The sequence below is a fragment of the Siphateles boraxobius genome, unplaced genomic scaffold (genome assembly GCF_051911475.1).
Source record: "Siphateles boraxobius isolate OS27281-9 unplaced genomic scaffold, OSU_SipBor_1 6, whole genome shotgun sequence".
NCBI classification, from domain to species: domain Eukaryota; kingdom Metazoa; phylum Chordata; class Actinopteri; order Cypriniformes; family Leuciscidae; genus Siphateles; species Siphateles boraxobius.
The window spans coordinates 4,964,069-4,988,060 of record NW_027509186.1 but is presented as its reverse complement, the minus strand read 5'-3'; the positions used below and the strand labels follow the sequence as shown (position 1 = coordinate 4,988,060).

Sequence of the window (23,992 nt, the reverse complement as noted above, 5' to 3'; positions counted from 1 at the left end):
AACCACAGTCATCAGTAATGAAACACAACCACAGTCAGTCAGAGTAATGAAACACAACCACAGTCATCAGTAATGAAACACAACCACAGTCAGTCAGAGTAATGAAACAACCACAGTCAGTCAGTGTAATGAAACACAACCACAGTCAGTCAGAGTAATGAAACAACCACAGTCAGTCAGAGTAATGAAACACAACCACACTCAGTCAGTGTAATGAAACACAACCACACTCAGTCAGTGTAATGAAACACAACCAGTCAGAGTAATGAAACACAACCACAGTCAGTCAGAGTAATAAAACACAACTACAGTCAGTCAGTGTAATGAAACACAACCACAGTCAGTCAGAGTAATGAAACAACCACAGTCATCAGTAATGAAACACAACCACAGTCAGTCAGTGTAATGAAACACAACCACAGTCAGTCAGAGTAATGAAACACAACCACAGTCAGTCAGAGTAATAAAACACAACTACAGTCAGTCAGTGTAATGAAACACAACCACAGTCAGTCAGAGTAATGAAACAACCACAGTCATCAGTAATGAAACACAACCACAGTCAGTCAGAGTAATGAAACACAACCACAGTCAGTCAGTGTAATGAAACACAACCACAGTCAGTCAGAGTAATGAAACACAACCAGTCAGAGTAATGAAACACAACCACAGTCAGTCAGTGTAATGAAACACAACCACAGTCAGTCAGAGTAATGAAACAACCACAGTCATCAGTAATGAAACACAACCACAGTCAGTCAGAGTAATGAAACACAACCACAGTCAGTCAGTGTAATGAAACACAACCACAACCAGTCAGTGTAATGAAACACAACCACAGTCAGTCAGTGTAATGAAACACAACCACAGTCAGTCAGTGTAATGAAACACAACCACAGTCAGTCAGAGTAATGAAACAACCACAGTCATCAGTAATGAAACACAACCACAGTCAGTCAGAGTAATGAAACACAACCACAGTCAGTCAGTGTAATGAAACACAACCACAGTCAGTCAGAGTAATGAAACACAACCAGTCAGAGTAATGAAACACAACCACAGTCAGTAAGAGTAATAAAACACAACTACAGTCAGTCAGTGTAATGAAACACAACCACAGTCAGTCAGAGTAATGAAACAACCACAGTCATCAGTAATGAAACACAACCACAGTCAGTCAGTGTAATGAAACACAACCACAGTCAGTCAGTGTAATGAAACACAACCACAGTCAGTCAGAGTAATGAAACAACCACAGTCAGTCAGAGTAATGAAACACAACCACACTCAGTCAGTGTAATGAAACACAACCACACTCAGTCAGTGTAATGAAACACAACCACAGTCAGTCAGTGTAATGAAACACAACCACAGTCAGTCAGAGTAATGAAACAACCACAGTCATCAGTAATGAAACACAACCACAGTCAGTCAGAGTAATGAAACACAACCACAGTCAGTCAGAGTAATGAAACACAACCAGTCAGAGTAATGAAACACAACCACAGTCAGTCAGAGTAATAAAACACAACTACAGTCAGTCAGTGTAATGAAACACAACCACAGTCAGTCAGAGTAATGAAACAACCACAGTCATCAGTAATGAAACACAACCACAGTCAGTCAGAGTAATGAAACACAACCACAGTCAGTCAGTGTAATGAAACACAACCACAACCAGTCAGTGTAATGAAACACAACCACAGTCAGTCAGTGTAATGAAACACAACCACAGTCAGTCAGTGTAATGAAACACAACCACAGTCAGTCAGAGTAATGAAACAACCACAGTCATCAGTAATGAAACACAACCACAGTCAGTCAGAGTAATGAAACACAACCACAGTCAGTCAGTGTAATGAAACACAACCACAGTCAGTCAGAGTAATGAAACACAACCAGTCAGAGTAATGAAACACAACCACAGTCAGTAAGAGTAATAAAACACAACTACAGTCAGTCAGTGTAATGAAACACAACCACAGTCAGTCAGAGTAATGAAACAACCACAGTCATCAGTAATGAAACACAACCACAGTCAGTCAGTGTAATGAAACACAACCACAGTCAGTCAGTGTAATGAAACACAACCACAGTCAGTCAGAGTAATGAAACAACCACAGTCAGTCAGAGTAATGAAACACAACCACACTCAGTCAGTGTAATGAAACACAACCACACTCAGTCAGTGTAATGAAACACAACCACAGTCAGTCAGTGTAATGAAACACAACCACAGTCAGTCAGAGTAATGAAACAACCACAGTCATCAGTAATGAAACACAACCACAGTCAGTCAGAGTAATGAAACACAACCACAGTCAGTCAGAGTAATGAAACACAACCAGTCAGAGTAATGAAACACAACCACAGTCAGTCAGAGTAATAAAACACAACTACAGTCAGTCAGTGTAATGAAACACAACCACAGTCAGTCAGAGTAATGAAACAACCACAGTCATCAGTAATGAAACACAACCACAGTCAGTCAGAGTAATGAAACACAACCACAGTCAGTCAGTGTAATGAAACACAACCACAGTCAGTCAGAGTAATGAAACACAACCAGTCAGTGTAATGAAACACAACCACAGTCAGTCAGTGTAATGAAACACAACCACAGTCAGTCAGTGTAATGAAACACAACCACAGTCAGTCAGAGTAATGAAACACAACCAGTCAGTGTAATGAAACACAACCACAGTCAGTCAGTGTAATGAAACACAACCACAGTCAGTCAGTGTAATGAAACACAACCACAGTCAGTCAGAGTAATGAAACACAACCACAGTCAGTCAGTGTAATGAAACACAACCACAGTCAGTCAGAGTAATGAAACACAACCAGTCAGTGTAATGAAACACAACCACAGTCAGTCAGTGTAATGAAACACAACCACAGTCAGTCAGAGTAATGAAACACAACCACAGTCAGTCAGTGTAATGAAACACAACCAGTCAGAGTAATGAAACACAACCACAGTCAGTCAGAGTATTAAACACAACTACAGTCAGTCAGTGTAATGAAACACAACCACAGTCAGTCAGAGTATTAAACACAACCACAGTCAGTCAGAGTATTAAACACAACCACAGTCAGTCAGTGTAATGAAACACAACCACAGTCAGTCAGAGTAATGAAACACAACCACAGTCAGTCAGAGTAATGTAACAACCACAGTCAGTCAGAGTAATGAAACACAACCACAGTCAGTCAGAGTATTAAACACAACTACAGTCAGTCAGTGTAATGAAACACAACCACAGTCAGTCAGAGTAATGAAACACAACCACAGTCAGTCAGAGTAATGTAACACAACCACAGTCAGTCAGAGTATTAAACACAACTACAGTCAGTCAGTGTAATGAAACACAACCACAGTCAGTCAGAGTAATGAAACACAACTACAGTCAGTCAGAGTAATGAAACACAACCACAGTCAGTCAGAGTAATGAAACACAACCACAGTCAGTCAGTGTAATGAAACACAACCACAGTCAGTCATCAGTAATGAAACAACCACAGTAAGTCAGAGTAATGAAACACAACCACAGTCAATCAGAGTAATGAAACACAACCACAGTCAGTCAGAGTAATGAAACACAACCACAGTCAGTCATCAGTAATGAAACAACCACAGTAAGTCAGAGTAATGAAACACAACCACAGTCAATCAGAGTAATGAAACACAACCACAGTCAGTCAGAGTAATGAAACAACCACAGTCAGTCAGAGTAATGAAACAACCACAGTCAGTCAGAGTATTAAACACAACTACAGTCAGTCAGTGTAATGAAACACAACCACAGTCAGTCAGAGTAATGAAACACAACCACAGTCAGTCAGAGTAATGAAACACAACCACAGTCAGTCAGAGTAATGAAACACAACCACAGTCAGTCAGAGTAATGAAACACAACCACAGTAAGTCAGAGTAATGAAACACAACCACAGTCAGTCAGAGTAATGAAACACAACCACAGTCAGTCAGAGTAATGAAACAACCACAGTCAGTCAGTGTAATGAAACACAACCACAGTCAGTCAGTGTAATGAAACACAACCACAGTCAGTGTAATGAAACACAACCACAGTCATCAGTAATGAAACACAACCACAGTCAGTCAGAGTAATGAAACACAACCACAGTCATCAGTAATGAAACACAACCACAGTCAGTCAGAGTAATGAAACACAACCACAGTCAGTCAGAGTAATGAAACAACCACAGTCAGTCAGTGTAATGAAACACAACCACAGTCAGTCAGTGTAATGAAACACAACCACAGTCAGTCAGAGTAATGAAACACAACCACAGTCAGAGTAATGTAACACAACCATAGTCAGTCAGAGTAATGAAACACAACCACAGTCAGTCAGAGTAATGAAACACAACCACAGTCAGTCAGAGTAATGAAACAACCACAGTCAGTCAGTGTAATGAAACACAACCACAGTCAGTCAGTGTAATGAAACACAACCAGTCAGTGTAATGAAACAACCACAGTCATCAGTAATGAAACACAACCACAGTCAGTCAGAGTAATGAAACACAACCACAGTCAGTCAGTGTAATGAAACACAACCACAGTCAGTCAGTGTAATGAAACACAACCACAGTCAGTCAGTGTAATGAAACACAACCAGTCAGTGTAATGAAACAACCACAGTCATCAGTAATGAAACACAACCACAGTCAGTCAGAGTAATGAAACACAACCACAGTCAGTCAGAGTAATGAAACAACCACAGTCATCAGTAATGAAACACAACCACAGTCAGTCAGAGTAATGAAACACAACCACAGTCAGTCAGAGTAATGAAACACAACCACAGTCAGTCAGAGTAATGAAACACAACCACAGTCAGTCAGAGTAATGAAACAACCACAGTCAGTCAGAGTAATGAAACACACGGGCAGAAACGCCACCAAAGCCTCACATGATTACCTGTGCGGGCGCTGCTCTGATCAAACACCTGAGATGAACCCATATCTGATGCTCTGGCAATCAACTGGCTCAGGACAGACTGATGGAGCTCAGCGCCCGAGTGCGAGTCTGAGCCGGCTGAGGAGTGCCAGGAGTCAGAAGCCTTGACCCGGTCAGAGGATGACGGATGGGACGCTTCAGACGGGGGTTCACCGGGCCTGATGGATAACTGATCAGACAGGCGCTCAAGGATCCGGGTCACGGCCTCGCTCCAGCCCTGAAATGATCACGCCAAGACATTAGCATGGCAACAGAGTCAGGAGAATGTAAATGAGAAACATGCATATGCGTGGCACCTGACGGCTCTGATCGGCCCTCACTACATTTCTAGATGAAGAAGAGGAAGATGATGAGGAGTCAATGTCTGGATGGGGCTGAAGCGCCAGGAAAGCACCTGAAAATAAACAAAACAAACAACTGTAACAATTTTTTTTTCTGCATTTTTTTATTTCAATGCAATTCAGAATATGGCTGCATGAATAGGATGATTATTTCCCTTCATATTGTAAGCCTTATGCAGCAGTTCGTGAACCATTATAATGGCTTTTCAAGGGAGGGTTCAGTCTATGTCTGTCGAACAAATAGGTAAATCAGAGAGCGAGCCGAGTCATAATTTATACCAAATATATAGTTTATCAAGTCCTCAGCATAACACACACAATTGTCAAAATGCCCGTTTTTTTGAGTATCCTCATAAGAACAGTCTTGAATGAACGTAAGAGTTGAGAAAGTGATCGCCGTCACGTGCAGCAGCCAGTAATTCTGTCTATCATTAATGTTAATCAAAGAACAAAGATCTTTTAGCTTTAATAAGGATTAATCTACAGTCTTAACTGCATAAATTATATATAGTGTTGGCTAACTATTCAATTTCTGTATATTTCAAAGGGCAAAGGTAAATGACATTTATTATTATGGGTTTATGTGACGATTGTTTTAAGTTCACTTAAATTTTAAGTTATATTTTTTGAAGCCTAATAAACGTTAACAAATTTATAGGTTTCAAATTACACTGTAATGTTGAATGGCTATAATTAATGTTTAAAATGGGGGGGGGGGGTCATTTTCATCGAGACATCAGTAGCTGTATTAGTATCAGTGACACTGGCCTTCAACATTTAAAATATACTATCTTCAAGTGGTTTCTACATTTATTTGGAAATTAACTTTTAAATTATTACATTAAAGTTTTAAAAATAAGTTTAGGCGATTTTAATATATTTTATAATGTTTTTAATCACAGAAAAAATTTGTGATTAATCTAGTTAATTTTTTTAATCGATTGACAGTACTAAACGACATATAACTAAATATAACTTTGTGGTGTGTGTGTGTCCTCTTAACAGCATGAAATACAACAGGATTCCATACAGAAAGCGAGCAGAGCACTCTTTGTATTCAGTGGAGCGGTCAAGCACTTCATTTCAGCATGAGCTCACAAAGACCCGCACAATGAGCCTCTTGTTCACATCGGCTCGCTCAGCTGGTTAATGAGGATTGGTGAATGTCCAGTGGATTTATTCTGTGCAGTGACAGTGTTCATGTGATCTTTGATGTAGTGCCCCTTTTCCCCCAGTAGGTAATTGCTGCAGCTGTAATTCTGATGTTTAATTGTGTGTGAAATGATGTGATTGTGTCTGTAAGCACCTGGAGCTGGGATGTGAGCGTCTCCATCGCGAAGTGCACTGGACCAGGACTGACCCGCTGGACTAGTGTCCGCCGCTCCTGCACAGAGAACACGTGAGCGTGTGTGTTCTGCACGCTCACACACACACACACACACACCTCACGCTACAGGACCCAGTGTTTACCTGCGCGTGACAGTGAAGCGTGGAGCTCTTGGCTGTATCTGTCGATGATCCGCTGCACAGAACCGCTCGTAGACGGGCCGCACACGTCAGGCTCCACACTGAGACCAGAATCCTCTGAGAAACACACAAGCTTCAGGGACAGATCTCTTCTGACGGATAGGAACCCGCGTACAGGACGCACATTCACTAGGGATGGGCACGAGTGCTGGAATGTACCAGCGACGACCGACCATAAAAACAATGATATATAAGGGCTGGGAGAAGAAAAAAAGAAGAAAAAAACGATTCACCTAGCTATCACGTTTTTTTTTTTTTTTTTTCACGATTCTAAAATATTTTTTTTAATTCCAGAATTGATATTAACTCAAATTCAATTGCTTTATTTGTGTCCTTGATTGTTGGAACGAAAGTGGCTAACTTCTGTCATCTACTGAGGATGAAATTAGGGATGCTCCGATCGATCGGCCGATAATCACATTTTATAACTCGATCGGTCCTCACTGAACTTGGCCGATCTCACAAACCGATCACAATTTGATGACGTCAAAACGTGAGAAGGTACATGATGCATGGGGACTTAAATGATTTGGCAGTCATGTCATTGCGGTGTGGAATTACTATGTGTCGAGAAACAATGAAAAAATGAGCTATTTGCCGTGTATGTTTCAAAGGAATCTCACGTGGAGAATTGTCCTCCAGAGAGATCGCCTTCTGAAGAGTCGCTCAGTCCACACAGCGCCGCTCGCTCAGAACGCCCGCCGTGACGCGCTGGTTAGGAAATATGAGAAATAAGTAGGGCTGCCCGTGCACGACTAAAGTTTTTTTCTAGTCGAGTAGTAGTAGTTCATTTCATTTACTATAAATACTATTATTAAACCAGAATGTAGCATTGGCCCTGATCCATCACCAAATACTTGTGACATGTTCTTAAAGTTTTTAATAAAAAAAATTAAGGACATAAGACTGTCGATTACACCACCTCAAGTTGATATAACTTCTATATTAATCTCTATGTCTCAAAAGTTCTGAATTTGAGCCAATCTCACTCTCATCTATTAGAGATGTTGTTGCACATTTAAACCCTACTTCCTCGTTTAATGATGTGCTTCCCCCCCCCCCCCCAAGTTGTTTGTCAAGCTCATAGATACGATTGGACCAAGTATTCTTTCAATTATAAATTGCAGTCTCACCAGTGGGTGTGTTCCTTCAAGTCTTAAGCATGCAGTAGTGCACCTCTACTTAAAAAGCCTGGCCTAGATCCTACAGATCCAAATAATTTTCGGCCAATATCTAAGCTACCATTATTATCCAAAATATTAGAAAAAATAGTTTTTAATCAGCTTACATCATTTTTAGCAAAAAATAATGTTTTTGATAAATTTCAATCTGGTTTTAGATCAGGTCATAGCACAGAATCAGCTTTACTTAGGGTAGTTAATGACCTTTTAGTCAAGATTGACTCTAGTAGCAATGTTGCTTTGGTTTTGCTAGATCTTAGCTCAGCATTTGATACAGTTGATCATTTAATCTTGGTTGAACGTTTAAGACAGTGTGTTTCTGGGTTTTATCTTTGACACAGAATTAAAATTTGATAGACAGATAAATTTGGTGGTGAAGAATAGTTTTTCAATTGCGAAATATCGCTAAACTTAAATCTATCCTATCATTCAGTGACCTGGAGAAAGTAATTCATGCTTTTATTTCTTCGCGTCTTGATTACTGTAATGTTCTCTATCTGGGTATAAGTCAGTCTTCCGACACGTCTTCAGCGGGTACAAAAAGCAGCAGCAAGGTTGCTGACAAACAAAAAAGAGTGATCATATATCCCCTATTTTGGCCTCGTTACACTGGCTACCAGTTCATTTTAGAATAGAGTACAAGGTACTTTTATATACTTTTAAAGCTTTGCATGGACTGGCACCAAAATATGTTTCTGAACTTATACATTTGAGTTGCTCACAGAGATCCCTGAGATCACAAAATCAGCTGCTCCTTGAAATTCCTCGGTCACGTCTAAAAACTAAAGGAGATTGTGCTTTCTCAGTCGCTGCTCCTAAGTTGTGGAATGGGTTACCAATGTTCATCAGATCCTCTACTACTGTAACCATGTTTAAATCTCAGCTTAAGACATATTTGTTTGATGAAGCCTTTGCTGACCGCTAGACTTTGATTTTATATCTATAGTATTTTCTTACTTCTTCATTTTTACATTGTATTCTTTCTGGTATTTTATTGTGTTTTATCTAATTCGTTTGAAATTGTACAGCACTTTGGTACACAGTGTGTTTTTTAAATTGCTTTATAAATAAACTTTGATTTGATTTAAGCCATTAGTCTAATCGCATATTTAGATTAATTTAATTACTTAAATATATATGGGAGAAAATACTAAACCATAATGAGCTTTATTGTAATATTGCCTATATTCTGCATATCAAGCGCATGCATAAAGCTTGCCACAAAGAACTGGCAAAAGTAATGTTTAAGCAGCATGGTACATTTTAATTGTTTATTAATAAACTCGTGTTTTCTGTCTGCAAAGATACAGTTGGCGATGTTGACGCCATCTTCGCAGTAGTGAACGCGCCTATAGAGAGAAATGCACACTTCATACTGATTAGCCTACATGAGCAGAGAGTAGCCCATTTCTTATCGATTTGAATAGTTTTTTTTAAAGCATTTCAAGCTTTCTATACGTTCTCAGGTCTGTGAGGCAAGTATCTTATACGCTGAGTTTCGGTTCATTTATGAGACGCGTTCCAGTTCACGCGCCGGCGGCTCCGTATCCTATTATATTGTCTGCTATATTTCGCTTCTTATTTATTAAATCCAGCCAATTGTTTGATGAAACATTGATTGAAATTAAGATACAATTTTTACAAAACGAAATTCACTTTAAAGAATGGCTTTCTACAAAACTTAATTAAGTGGTCAAAATCATGTCTGACCCACTCGTCTCCTGATATATTGGGCATCTTATGATCCTATCTTACCTTATCTCATGCGGTTCCTTTTTCATATAATCAACAGATGAAATAAAAAAAAAGAACATTATATTATATAAAACAAATATGAAATGTATATTTACGTTTTTAAGTTATATTTAAACGTCAGACCACTCCGCTTTTCTCGTGTGTGGCCTATGCTATGGGGGGGGGGGGATTTTCGAATAATAATCGAATCATACCCAGCGATCTTCGAATATTATTTTTGCTTGAAATGCACATCCCTTCTAATGAGTAGCATCAATGTACTCCAATTTGTTCTTGGAGTTTCAATTATTTATTAATAAAATTTTTGTCCTGCTCAGATTTGTATTGGACAAGGTTTAAGTTACATCAGACTTCTCTATTTTAGGTGATTAAATGTTTATGTTGTCCTCCAAAGTTTACAATTGGACAATGTTTAATTTAACCTTGTGGGCTGCATCAGACTGCTCCATTTTGTTTGTTTTATATTAAGTATATTAAGCATCGGTATGGGGATCGGTACCGGTATGCAAATGAGCGGCCGGATCGCATTAAAGGTTTTCTGTTAGAACGGTGTCGTGTTAGCGGCCCCTAAGTTAACTAATGATCTTTGCGACGGAAGTGAATCAAAACTAACTTTATCTGGACAATAACTTTATTCTAGAGCTGCTGTAAAGCCAAAACAATGTTACTGTAACCTCCTATTATCACTGTAAAGCTGCTTTGAAACAGTCCATATTGTTAAAAGCACTACATAGAAGGTGACGACTTTTTGTTATTGAATCATTTATTAAAGAGACTGTAGTACTGTAAGATGCTTCTGAAATAAAAGTCAGAAAGATGTGTATGATTCAACTTTCCCGATGGTCTAGTGTTAAAAAAATTGCAATAAAGAAATCGCAATACTTGTAGAATTGCAGTACATATCGTATTGACACCCAAGTATCGTGATAGTATTAAATCGGGAGATTATGTGTATCGTCACAGCCCATATATATATATATATATATATATACACATGACCTTGCTTTTATCGATTAAATTATTATTGACAATTAATCGATTGCATATATTTCAAAAGACAAATACATTTTTTTGTCAGTTTTTTTTTTTTTACAATTTAAAATATTGTTTAGATTTAAATCAATATTCATTCATTAATAACTGAACACATGATGGTTATTGATGAATGAAGTCAGTATTACAGTGACTAAAATGGCATTCATTCAGTTGATTTTAACATTTTAGCTCATGAGAAAGTACAAAATTAATCCAAAATATTTCTACAACACTTTTGTAATAGAAGCCAGATCTATGGTGAAAACTCAATGTAACTATTCGGGTCTTGAAATAAACACGATGGTATTCCCTCACCCTGATCATCCTCCTCCTCTTAGGGATTGACTCGGGCATGTTCAATTTCTCTTGTTCGTTGATAGACGCTGGCTGCTTCTTCAACTCTGACTTCGCGTGCAGCCGTGCACGAGCACAAAACATCACAACACCACCCCCTGTTGGTTATTGGTTGGAACACTATTTATTTTGGTTTTGAGTGGTTGGTGAACCCAATTGTTTTTGTGTGCAGATCTCAGAGCCTAGGCTGGCTACAGAGACGCGTTTTTTTTGACGGCCTGCTTATGGGGCGGGCAGCTAGCGGACCGTTAGGAAAGATTAGATGAATGTGATCATTTATGTTTGGGCCTTTTTTGGGCCTAAAATCACTGATACAACCTTTAAGGCTGTCAAGCGTTGAACATTTTTCTAACCTAATTACATGTGGTGATTAATTAAACTAATTAAATCGCGTGGCAAATTTGTCTGAGAAGTTACACCCAAAAGATAGAGTCATTATTGTGTTAAATGAGAAAAGCATCAAATAGATATTACAAAAAGTAGCTTTAGAAAGAAATATTTTGTTTGATTCAACAATTTATTTATACAAACTTTTAGGCTACAACGACCATGATTTTTTTTTCAGAAGCTGCATACAAATTGGCATTAAGATATCTATTATCAGACTGTTTATTGCAGCTCAGAGGTGGCAATTACAATTGCAAAAATAAAGCCATGAGATTAAAGGTACAGTTTTAATTTTATTTAATTTAATTTTTATTATAGGCATGACGCACACACCGCGCCCTCGAGTAGTAATTTTTCAGACCTACCGAGAAGTCGAAATGAAAAACTGGCAAAAATTGCCCATCCCTAATGTTCACACTGTATGTGAATGTAACACACCTGGCTCCTGGTCACTCGTGAAGTAGCTTCCCGTTGAGATCGTAGTGGATGAGAGATAGTCTGGATCAGCAGATGATGGACAGCCAGCACTAAACCGCTAGCAAACAGAGAATCGTTTTACACAGTGTGATTCTACACACACACACTGATCATCAGCTCATCGTCTGAGCTCAGTTCAAGTGTAGAGACCTTCATAAGCATACATGCATAATTCACATGTACTTCAGGTACAAAACAATTTCATCATTGCTCAAACACACTCACACACACACACACACTCTCACACACTCTCTCACACACTCTCTCACACACTCTCTCACACACTCTCTCACACACTCTCTCACACACTCTCTCACACACTCTCTCACACACTCTCTCACACACTCTCTCACACACTCTCTCACACACTCTCTCACACACTCTCTCACACACTCTCTCATACACGCGCACACACACACACACATCAGCTTCTCTTAGCATAATCACTGGTGTGACGGCACGCTCAGATTTGGCTAGTTTTCATCACTGATCCATAAACTGTGGATCTCAGAATGAGTTAGCGTCATCAGTGACGTCAGGCGTGTTACAGGAGCGGTTTTCTGCAGAGAGAGAGATAGTCTTACCTCCTGCTGGAGCTTCATGAGGCACGGACCTGAGGAGGAGAAGTCAACGGGAAGTGTTAAAGCACAAACAACCACTTATGGATGCATGATATTGAAAAAAAAAAAAAAAGTTTCTGCAATATAAAAACTATTTCACCAGATGATTTATTTAGCTCTATTTGAAAAGAATGAATCATTCTAGAATAATCGTGGTGATTTTGTAGTGAATCTGCATAGATAATTATAACCAAATTATAAGCCTAGATAAATACAATAGAAACAATTCAAATAAGCAGTGATTTATGTTTTTCAGGTAATTCTAACAGTATTCAATTGAACAATCAAATGCAAAATAAGTCACTGTAAATAACTAATATAATTACAATTTATATGTGTTAAAGCTACACAAGTAAATCCTCTTTTGTTGTTTGATCACCATTGGTGACACACACACATCTGCGAGTACATTAGGCTGCTGTCCCTTTAAGACAAATGCCAGACATAATATAAATGACACGCATACGGTTTCTTAATTGTTTACAACACATAACCGACTTGTTAACGAGGATACTCGCAGAGACGGCCATTTTGACTTCATTCTGCGTGCACGTGTGCGTTTAATATGTGTTGAAGAAATATGATTTCAGTTTAGATCTTGATTTGTGTTTAAAACTAAAATCAATTTAAGATTATATTTTATTACGATACAATATAGTATTGTATAATTATAAGTCATCAAGTTACACTTTGTAAACTTAAACATTACAAGTTTAAAAGCATTTGTTTTAATTGAGTGTCAACCCTGTCCATCATGTACTTCTTTGCCTGTATTGGATGCATCCTGGAGCTTAAACTACCTATAAAGACACAGCAGATTAATTAAAGTTTTCATGGGTAAAATTGAGCAAAAACAGACAACATTGTCTAGAATATAACAATTAACTTATTGATTTTGTGCAACAGTTCAGTAAATAAGATTACATTTGCACTCGTGCTAATCGGGACAAACACAGCACTTGTACGATACTGCACTCGTCACTCATGTGATATTTCTTAACTATATCATGATAAAAATACAAGATAAAAACTCATGCATGTCATTTTTGTCCCAATATCTTGAATTTTAGGGGCAAATGACAGCATTCTACAGGCTCCATATAATATAATACCTATACCTATCTATATAATACCTGGCGAGGCAGTGGAGTCCTGCAGGAGCATGTCTCTCCAGGACATGCGGCTGGTCCTGCCCGTGACCTGTGACCTCTCGCTCGTGCTGTGGCTGCCGGCAGAGGCGAGCGCGGGCAGAGACGCACTGCTGGACTCGCTCACATCAGCAGAAGACGACTGCAGCTCTGCAGGAGCCAATCACAACACACACACACTCGAGGTCAGACAGGATATGATGCGTGAGACCTGCTGGAGCGTCAGCTGCTGGCGTACCTGTGTCCAGGCTGATGTTGAGGGGCGAGTCCACTTCCTGTATGGCGCTGAGCTCGTGCTGCTGCATCTGCCGGAGGAACACCAGACGAGCGGGAGCACGAGACACCGGGGGCTTCACTCTCACACGGGCCACTGGGGCCAGCTCACACACACCGTCTACAAGACACACACGGCACCATTAATGTGTGTGAGAGAGAGTGTGTGTGGGAGTTAGAGAGAGAGTGCGAGTGCGTGAGAGAATGAGAGAGCGTGTGTGTGTGTGTGTGTGTGCGTGTACACAATATTGATTTCTCGATTTTTAATCGATCTTCATCTTATATTAAACCATATTGATTGTCTCTCAAGAATCAATCTTTTAGTCTGTGCTGTTTTCTGTTGACAAGAATAAAACTTCACAACACATTATTTGCAGCGCGCCGCCCATCCAACAATCACAATAAGCTTTGACAGAATTTGAAAGCACTTTATTACATATTCATGATATTTTTACTTAACCTCTAAGTGATATATGTTCATTATTTAAGGTATTTTTAATAAATCCATCATGAAAAAGTTTAAATGACTAAAATAAATAATCCAAACATTTAATTTCAACTGCTATGTTGTTAATTTGACCTTTAAAACTATAGAAATGTACTAACAGACAGGGTTCCCTGTGTAATTTACATCATTAGTCGAGAGAGATTTTCTTCCGCAAGTAAAACTGACATTAACTTTGCCTGATATATAACCAAACGAATGATCCAATCAAGATCGGAATCCAAACCAGAGCTTGTGAATCTGAATCAAATGGCAATAAAGCTCTTTCTGATTCTGAAATGGTGAAATCTGTGAATCAGTGCCCGGTGAGGCCCGTTTACCGTTAGCGAGGGCCGGTGCGTCTCCGTCCCGCTGGATGGGTGCTGTCGGGGGCCCGTTAGCCTCTTCAATGGCCTTCAGTAACGTGTTCGAAGTCATGTGATCCTCCTGAGCGCCACTAGAGATGCACACTGAAGCCTAGCAGAGGAGCAGAGGTTCACTGTAAAGTGCAGAGTAACAGTCGATAGATCATAAATTGAAATTAACTTTCACTCGCCGGCCAATTTGGCTACTAGATTTAAGTTACCGGCCATTCAGAACTACTACTAGCCAAAAGGAAGATTTCATACATTCATTTCTTATTCGAACACAATCCTGTCTTCCTCTTTCATCCTCATCACCAGAAATGTGTTTTAGGTGGACAGATCAATACAGTACAAAGAACATAAAAAAAAGTAGGATGTTGGTAAATAATGTATTTTCTGTTAACCAAATGCTCTTTAATCTTCGCTAATGCTTCAACGCAAATGAACAAGCGCGCCGTTATTTGTTGTGTAGTGACGAGTGTGTTCAGGTGAGCCAGATATGAGCAGATCCGGTGCAATACACTGTATTTAATACATCATGATGACTCACGAGTTGAGTATTTGCGCTAAGTCTGAGCAGATTCGGTTTACACAAACTTCCCCAGCAAAGGGAGTAAACATAAGTAACAACAGTGATTTGACAGCGTTACCCGCCACTGTTGATTTTTACCCACATGTGGGGTTAGAGGTTTTTATTAACTTATGATTAGGGTTTGAAATTATGAAGTTTTACAACATGGTGTGTCATTCACCAAGCTCTTTTTAAAAGCAGTTTTCTTTTATCATTTCAAACTTATTTACTTGTTTGTTTTACCTAGCACAAAGAGAGTTCACAAGTAAATACACAAATGTGGTAATCCATCTCAGATAACATCTGAAAGCATCCATTACTACACGACACGATCTCATCCTGTGGTCAGGCGAGGGTCACCTGTGTGTCTGCGGTGATCAGCGCCTGCAGGGCGTCTCGCTGTCGCCTCATGTGGCGTCTCGTCTCCTCCGCCTCGCTCTGGGCACCAGTGATGTCAGCGGGGTGCGGCCGGCTGCGCAGGAGCTCCAGGACCACAGCGGGAGTGGGAAGAGGAGCTTCCAGCGAGGGATTGGGCCCGGCGGGTTTGGGTGCGCTGAGGAGAGCCTGCTGTGGAAACAGGTGCAGTGAAGCGGCTGCTCGATTACAGGGCCAGAGACATTAAGGTCGTGTGTCCACCAAAGCGTTTTTTCACGCAGCTGGCATAAAATTCCAATTGTTTTCAATGGGAGCACCGCGTTTTTTAAACGCCATGAGCGTAACGAGGCGCTGAGCGTGTATTTAATGCTCAAGCGCCCGCCGTTTTTTACTGGTCGCTGAGAGTTGAAAAATGTTCAACTTTGGGTAAAACGCAGCGCTCATCACTGTCACTTTTTACACAGCCGTCCAATCACAGTGGAGGAGGGGCGGGACAAATACCACACCGACCAACTGTCACAACATTCTTTCTGTACAACGACGTCAACCAGCAGAGGTAACCGAACAAAATAAATGAAAAATAATTTTGTAGTATGAAACAAATTATCTACGAAATCAATTACAAGTAAACTGTGCTGCGGATATTCTGTATCATAGCAATGAATCGTCTCAACTGAAAAAACACAGCGCTGCCAAAACGCTCTCAAGCGCCCAGTGCTAGGCGTTTTCAGCCGGCTAAAAACGCTTTGGTGGACACACGGTCTAAGCCTTTTCATGCCTAAAGTAAATCTGTCGTGCACTTGTCCCGAGTAAAAAAAGTAGTATAGCTTTGATATATTTCTATCTGCAGCTGTAAAGGGCATTTTCCTCCTAATCTTATTAAATGTATGCTTTTACCTTTCATTTAAAATTTCCTCAAATTCAATTAGATTAATAAGGCAATATAGGGCTGTTACCATAGGTAGGGCTGATCAAATTAAATTATTTACAAAGAAAAATTACAACTGCATTAAATAAATGTTATGAGATTTTTTTAAATACTTTTGAATATACAAATAGGAAACGTTGGAAAGAATGATACTTTTAAACATAACACTATATCGCCCGTAAATGGTGGCAGGCGACCGTCTTAATGAGCGAGTCATTGAGACATTCATTCAAACGCCTGATTCATTCAAGAATGGGTCAGTTATTTATGAATGGGTCATTGAATCTTTGACTCAACCGATTAGTTCAAAATGCTGAATCATTCAGTAATGAAACATTGTGCGTTGAGTGTTGCGCTATGGTTCTGCTCTGATCTTTGATTGGAACTATTTTCGCTGTTGAAACGGAACAAAAACGAGCAATATTGCGTCTAAAAATGTACGTGGCTTCATTTTAACTGTTTGTTGAACTGTTGTATGCAATCAATGTCACATTTTCAATGGTGGTGGTATTCACCAGGAGTGACTGTAGTCGAGCACTGACCTGTGGCCTAGCAGACTCTCCTCCTGGAAGAGCCGAGCGTGTGCCGTCACTGACGGTCTCTGAGCTCACTGACGGCTGCTGGAGTGACGCTCGTAGTTTCAGAGTGTGTTGATACTCCTGCAGTCGTCGCCGCGCTTCCTCGACGCTCTTCTTATGAAGCCTGTGGGAAGAGCGCAGGCACAGCGTCACACACCTGCTGCATCACGAGCATCACTGCGGATGTTGAGCCGGCCTGACCTGTTCTGCTGCAGGAGTCTCTGCTGGTACTGATGGAGTCTCTGCGTGTGCGGCTCCGCCTCGACCTGCACACACACACACTGTTTTACAGGCTGGAGAGAAATATTACATTTTATCCAGTGTTTTTTGGTGCTTGGATAATCGTTGCCGCTAGGGCTGTCATAATTCCTTGATGCAAACGAGGATTTTTTTTAAATCTAGTATTCAAACTTAAATTTACTCGTGTCGAGTAACCAGCAAAATACCGGAAGTGGCTCATTCCATTGACAAGTAGCCATGAACCGCATTATTACACCGTTTTCTTAGGCTGCGCGATATATTAAAACCATTTTAAAAACATACTACAGCATAGATAATGCTATACATATCATCAGATATGTAACGTACATCATTTATAAACCTATATGAACATTTTAATTAAATATTGTTTGGCCAATATTAAACCAGGATTTGATCTGCTGTAAAGTGTAACATCAGGCTGTTGGTGCCTCTGCAGGGATTGGCTATAATACATAGCCTAATGTACATAGGTTGATTGTTAAAATTCATAATATAATATAAGAAACGCTTAATTTTACAGTACAGTACTTACCTTATATTACCCAGTACTTTCTAGGTACATGGGTTAAGGGTAGGTTTAGGGGTGGGTTCAGGGTTAGTACCTAGTTATTACCCAGTTAATGTAATTACTATAATAAGTACATGTATGTACATGGGAAACAGGACTGTAAAATGAAGCGTTACCATAATATATTATAGAAAAATACTGTCCTTATTATGTATGAGGCATTAACCCTGTTTGTATTTTAATGCATTGTATTTTTAATGCATTGCATTTTTCAAAAAATTTCAAACACATTTTCATTAGTAAAATTTCAATAATCCATATTCACCTTTCATATTTCACTTCCAAAATATTTGTTGTTGACGAAGAAAGAGACGAAGCTCTAACTGTTGCTTGGTCTTCGTCAAAACATGCGCGTGCACCCCCTGCTGGTGAGGTCGACTAACAGCAGATGGAGATTATGCTCGGTAATCTACTGCTTTTCCTGCAGTTCCTGGACGTCAACGTTGGATTTACTGTCGAATTTGAACCACTGAATTTGTGGAAGCGAATTTGCAAAGCGAAATAAAATGGACCGAAAACCGCCTGTTGAATATTATAGGTTGTATTTTTAATCAGTTTGAATATTTTGTAAGTGAAATATGAAAGGTGAATATGGATTATTGAAATTTTCAGCCCATAAAAACGCAAGCCCTAAAAATACAATGCATTAAAATACAAGCATAGTTAATGCAATGCATATTTTTTTCAAGTAGTGCAATTCAACAGGCTTTTTGTTTCAGAAACATTTGGCATTATTTTACTTCCATAGGATATTTTTTGTGGTAATAAAAACGGATCTGATTATTCGATTAATCGTCAAAATAATCGACAGATTACAAAAGTAATCGTTAGTGTCATCCCTAGTTCCCGCTCGATCCAAATGATTCAGTGCGTGCAAAAACTGTATGAATGATTCAGACTAAATCACAAATAGAAAATATGCCCAATGGAAACACGTCAATTTCACAAAAACTACACAATTTTTTTTTTTTAATTTAAAAAAAAGTTTACGCTTGCATAAGGTGGTTTTTGAGGCAATTTGAAAGGAACATTTTGCAAAACTGCACTGGAAACCGTTTTTTCGCATCTACAGGTCACCTGACGTACGTAACAGTCGATCATTCTTTAAAGACGCGGGATGTTTGGACAGAAGACGAGACCGTTTTCAAGAGACTTCATTAATGCTGGATACACGCCTACGGCTCCTTCATTAAAAATAATGTCTAGAGCGGTGTAGTTATAAAAGTTGTGTGCAAATCTGTAATGGAAACGCAGCTAATGTACACATTTTTATGGAAAATTACTGCTGAATTTTCCCATTTTTGTTTTTTTTGTGCAAGTGCAAATGTTTTTATAAGTGCAGAGTTATGGTGTCAACAGCTTACGGCCCACAGTCGTTCAGGAGGGGTTTCAGTGGACAGACACACCTCTGGAAGCCCAGGACGGCTCTGAGCTTCATCCTCCTGCAGCGTTCGGCTCCTCTGAGTCTCTGTCAGCCGCTGCTCCAGCTCACGCCGCTTCTGCTCCAGCTCCTCCAGCACAGCCAGCTCCTCCTGCTGCCGGCTCAACAGCGCCGCCTCCTGGACATGCAACATCTTACAGCTCTACTGACAGACCACTACCTATTCTAGTATACTTTTTTTTTTTTTAAATACAGGCCTCTGAGGACCTCAGTGTTATGTTTATACTAAAGATAAAACTTTTAATAGTTGGCTAGATGCTTTGGAGTCTTCATTTAATGCTAGAAAATATCCTATAGTGCTCATATTATGCTATTTTAAAGCTTCTTAATGTTGTTTTTGACTCATCCAAGTTAGAACTAGACAACTGCGCCAACAGCTGTGGTACGGCAAAACTTTTTTTTGTATGGTAATTAGGGCTCTCACTTTACGTTCGAAAATCGATTGCACAATCGATCGGACCAACCAACACAAGTTTCGAAAACGAAAATAGGGAATCGATTTTAACTGCCTTTTTTTTTTTTAACCAAAAATGTGTTTTAGGTAGACAGATCAATACAGTACACAGAACATGTAGGATGTTGGAAAAGAATTTACAGTCTTTTCTGTAAACCAAATGCTTTTTAATATTCGCTATTACTTCAGTGCAAGTGAACAAGCGCGCCGTTATTTGTTGCTTAGTGACGTGTGTGTTCAAGCAAGCCAGAAATGCGCAGATTCTGCGCAATACGCTGTATTTAATATATCATGAGGACTCACGAGTTGCGTATTTGCGCTAAATCCACGCAGATTTGGCTTACACGAACTTCCCCAGCAAAGTGAGTAAACATAGAAACACGCCAAATTGGCTCGTGATATTATTGCGTTAGCCGCCAAAGTTCATTTTTATCCGAATTTGGCGGGTGTTAATTTCAATCCTTGAATGTTGCACTCCTGTTTGTCATTGTGCAAAAAACTTCACGCCAATAACATCAGAAATATTGCTGACTTGTGGGCGTCTGGGTTAGTCCTAATGCCTGTAAGTTGTCTGTGGATTTGCCAATATTTGGTGTTCAAAATGGAAACATCTTTAGACATGAAAAAATAGATTTTACAATCGATTCAATGAACACATATTTCTCAAAAATCAAACAGGATTTTTTCACAAAAGTAACAGCCCTAATTGGAATGAATGTGGCTTTTCATGTGAATATGACATGAGTGAAGCAAAAAGCTTTGTATACAAAATAAATAATAGGTTAGCAATTCAATTTTACATCACAACCATATAAACATTTGGATTCGGGCCCAAAATGAGCCCATCAGTTTTGGCCATTTGTCGACTTATTTCACTGGACAAGAAATCTCACGGAATCTCTTTTCCCAAATCTTTACTCGCATCTCACCCATTTTTGAAAGGGGATTATAAACCTTTCTTCCTTTCGTTGACTTTTAATTGCAATACTCATATTTACTGTTGCAAAATGAAAATGCAAAAAAATGCTGTAGGACCTATACATATTTACTTGCACATCAAATTCTATGTAACTGTGTGTGTGTATATATATATATATATATATATGACATTTATATTTGTGGGGAAATATAATTCAATATTTAACTTTAAAATGATTTACTGATATTTATTTTTGTGTTTAACAGGCTGTAGTTTGTAGGGTGGGACAAAGCTGATGTCGTTCGCAGGCAGCCAATAAAGGCCATAGGCTGGAATTGTGCAAATTTGTTACATTTCGTAGGTATATAACAGGAAGTAAGGCTGGAATTACTGATGATTTGTTTTGGCTTCGGTTCGGAATCGGTTCTTTCTTTTAGGAGACAATAACTTTATTTGTCGTCCATTTTGATAAGTGAAACTTTGCAGAAGTTTACATTCAGAAACAGATCTATTACACACTACAAGAAAGGGAATATTTGAAAAACCATAACAGTGGCACTTTAACAGAATGACGACTGAGCTCAGTTCAAGTGTAGAGACCCTCATGAAGCGTGTGTTTCACAGGCATTCAGGTAACAGTAGTGTGACATCACAGCTCAGCCTTCGAACGACGCCTGAAGGATCTACATCATGTGAACACAGAGACTGATGAACTCACGTGGGCGGCTCTCCTCTGGCTCTCGACACACGCTGGCGTTGGCTGGTCTCGCTCCTCCGGGGGCAGCAGCGTTCCTGCCACTACAGCTTCATCGCTGACGTCAGGGCCTGAGCAGTGTAGGATTACAAATTTTATTTAAATGTTTAATTTAGATTTCCAATACAATAGTATTTTATATTGAGAAAGTTGAGAGATAAATGATGAGACCAGGAAATCTCTGCAAACGGTAGAGGTTCCCAGCATCATATTCCTGACTGTCCCATCTCAGTACGTGAAGGCTAGGCCCTTCCTGTTCTCGTGTCTCACCGGGTGAAACTCATGCTGAGCTAGTTTGAACCCCTGCTATTTTATTACTGAGACCGTTTGTCTTGGAGTTCTTATCTCAGTACGAGAAGTCTATGCCTTTCCTGTTCTCGTGTCTCATGCTGAGCAGGTTCCAAATCTGTATACCTTATTTACATTTGCTTTGTTTCAGAGAAGTCTCCACCTATATGTAATCCCTCCCCCTTGAAATGTATATAAACTACAATGTAAAATTCCCTTAGTTAGACGATGTTGGAATGACTGCAGCTACCGACAAGCAATAAAGAACTTCTGCTTGGAAAACTTCCACCGTCTCCTGGTCTGAGCTTCTAACTTTTCTACAAAGAAAAAGATCACTACAGCAGCGACGGCACAGAACTAATCAGCAGCAGACAAGCCAGTGCGACACTGAATACTATTAACTAGGGCTGGGACAAACACATTTTTTTTTTAAACGATTAATCTAACGATTCGTTTTTTCAGTCCGATTCGATTATCTCCCCATTAATTGACTAATAGCAATCTTAACATGTTAATTTACATATCTGAATGAAAAAAAGCATGAATTCCTTAACATTGCAATATTTGTTTATTGCTCTTAAAATTCCGAAATAAAAGACTATACAAGTGCAAAGTAATGCATTCTTAGTCAGAGCTGGCATTCAATAAAACCTTGAAGCCTTGAAAACACATAGGCCTAGCTTAAACCTTACTGAAAAAAAAAGTGCAATCTGTCACGACACATTAAAGAGCCACAAAATATCACCGCGATGTCAGTGTCCTCTGTGTATTTTCCACGATATTAATAGCTATAAGCGCATACTTGCAGCAGTCTCGGACGCGCTTAGAGCTCGTGTGAATTGCACGTATAAAATGAAGTTAAGAAACAACCTCGATCCATCAGGAAAGGCCACATAGATCGCTACATTTCACTGCGCTTCATGACATTTTTTCCTTTTACGCGAAGAAGCCGTTCGCCGGAGATGTATTAAAAGATAGCGGAGTGCATTCATTAGGCTCCTGGTATAATAATCATCCTGGCGCCGGGTCTGAGTGAGTAATTTACTCTTTAAAATAAAATACTTTATTTTACTAATTTAAGACTGCCCTTATGAGGACACTCGACAATACGGACAGTTTGGCATAATTTGTGCGTGTTATGGTTCATTCAAGCCCGAAAATAAGTAATCGACGCGTTGTCCCAGCCCTTCATTGAACCGTTCGGTACGAGGCTTTCGGTTCGGTACGCTTTACAAAACGAACAATTCATACAATTTTTCCTGCCGGTGCGATCACAATGTACCCCAACATCAACTGACAAACGTGATGAAAGACCAGGAGAAACATTGTGCCATGAATGAACTAGTTATAGGCTTGAAGTCCACAGATCAGCAACATTCACCATGGATTTAATGTAGTTACACTATTCCTGCCAAACGTACATGGTTACAGTTAGTCAAATGCTTTTAAGTACGTCACATCTTTTCCAGCACTTCAAAACTCAAATATTATATTTAAATTATATTTTTTATGTGATGACCAAAACATTATTAGTTCATCCTTCAAAGATTACCCCCATTTATAAAACTAAAAGTTTCAAGATGTAGGAAAACTCAAATATTACTTAAAAATAACTTAACACTTTTTTAAATAAAATTTAAAAAAAGACATAGGCTACAATTTTTGTAAAAAAAATCAAGGAAATTTCACTGGGATTTCTTTCTTTTTGTTGTTTTAAAAACGTACCGAACTGTGACACCACTGTCGTGTCGAACCGTGAATTTTGTGAACCGTTACACCCCCATACTATTAATATACTGAAAAATAAATGAAATGCTTAAATTTACACACATAAATGATCAGTTCAACCACAAGAAACCAGCATTGAAATATAGCATTCAAAACTAATACTCTCTCACTTCCACTAAAATGGATCACAGAT

The 23,992-nt window shown here is 39.2% G+C and overlaps 1 protein-coding gene across 4 annotated transcripts in view; it reads right to left on the bottom strand.

Annotated features, from left to right (window-relative positions):
* cep295 (centrosomal protein 295) overlaps positions 1-23,992 on the bottom strand; it is a 57,294-nt gene that overhangs the window by 16,340 nt on the left and 16,962 nt on the right. For 2 of the 4 annotated variants that reach the window (XM_077207510.1, XM_077207512.1), the window contains exons 10-23: positions 21,748-21,854; positions 19,622-19,774; positions 17,588-17,652; positions 17,351-17,510; positions 15,866-16,069; positions 14,911-15,046; positions 14,051-14,206; positions 13,798-13,962; positions 12,629-12,657; positions 12,006-12,102; positions 6,799-6,912; positions 6,635-6,712; positions 5,284-5,381; positions 4,949-5,204 (exon numbers count right to left, since the gene is read on the bottom strand). In XM_077207510.1, the coding sequence (XP_077063625.1) occupies positions 4,949-5,204; positions 5,284-5,381; positions 6,635-6,712; positions 6,799-6,912; positions 12,006-12,102; positions 12,629-12,657; positions 13,798-13,962; positions 14,051-14,206; positions 14,911-15,046; positions 15,866-16,069; positions 17,351-17,510; positions 17,588-17,652; positions 19,622-19,774; positions 21,748-21,854 (1,818 nt within the window). Of the gene's footprint in view, positions 1-4,948; positions 5,205-5,283; positions 5,382-6,634; positions 6,713-6,798; positions 6,913-12,005; positions 12,103-12,628; positions 12,658-13,797; positions 13,963-14,050; positions 14,207-14,910; positions 15,047-15,865; positions 16,073-17,350; positions 17,511-17,587; positions 17,653-19,621; positions 19,775-21,747; positions 21,855-23,992 lie in introns of all 4 variants that reach the window. The other 2 variants (XM_077207509.1, XM_077207511.1) reach the window with 2 other exon arrangements.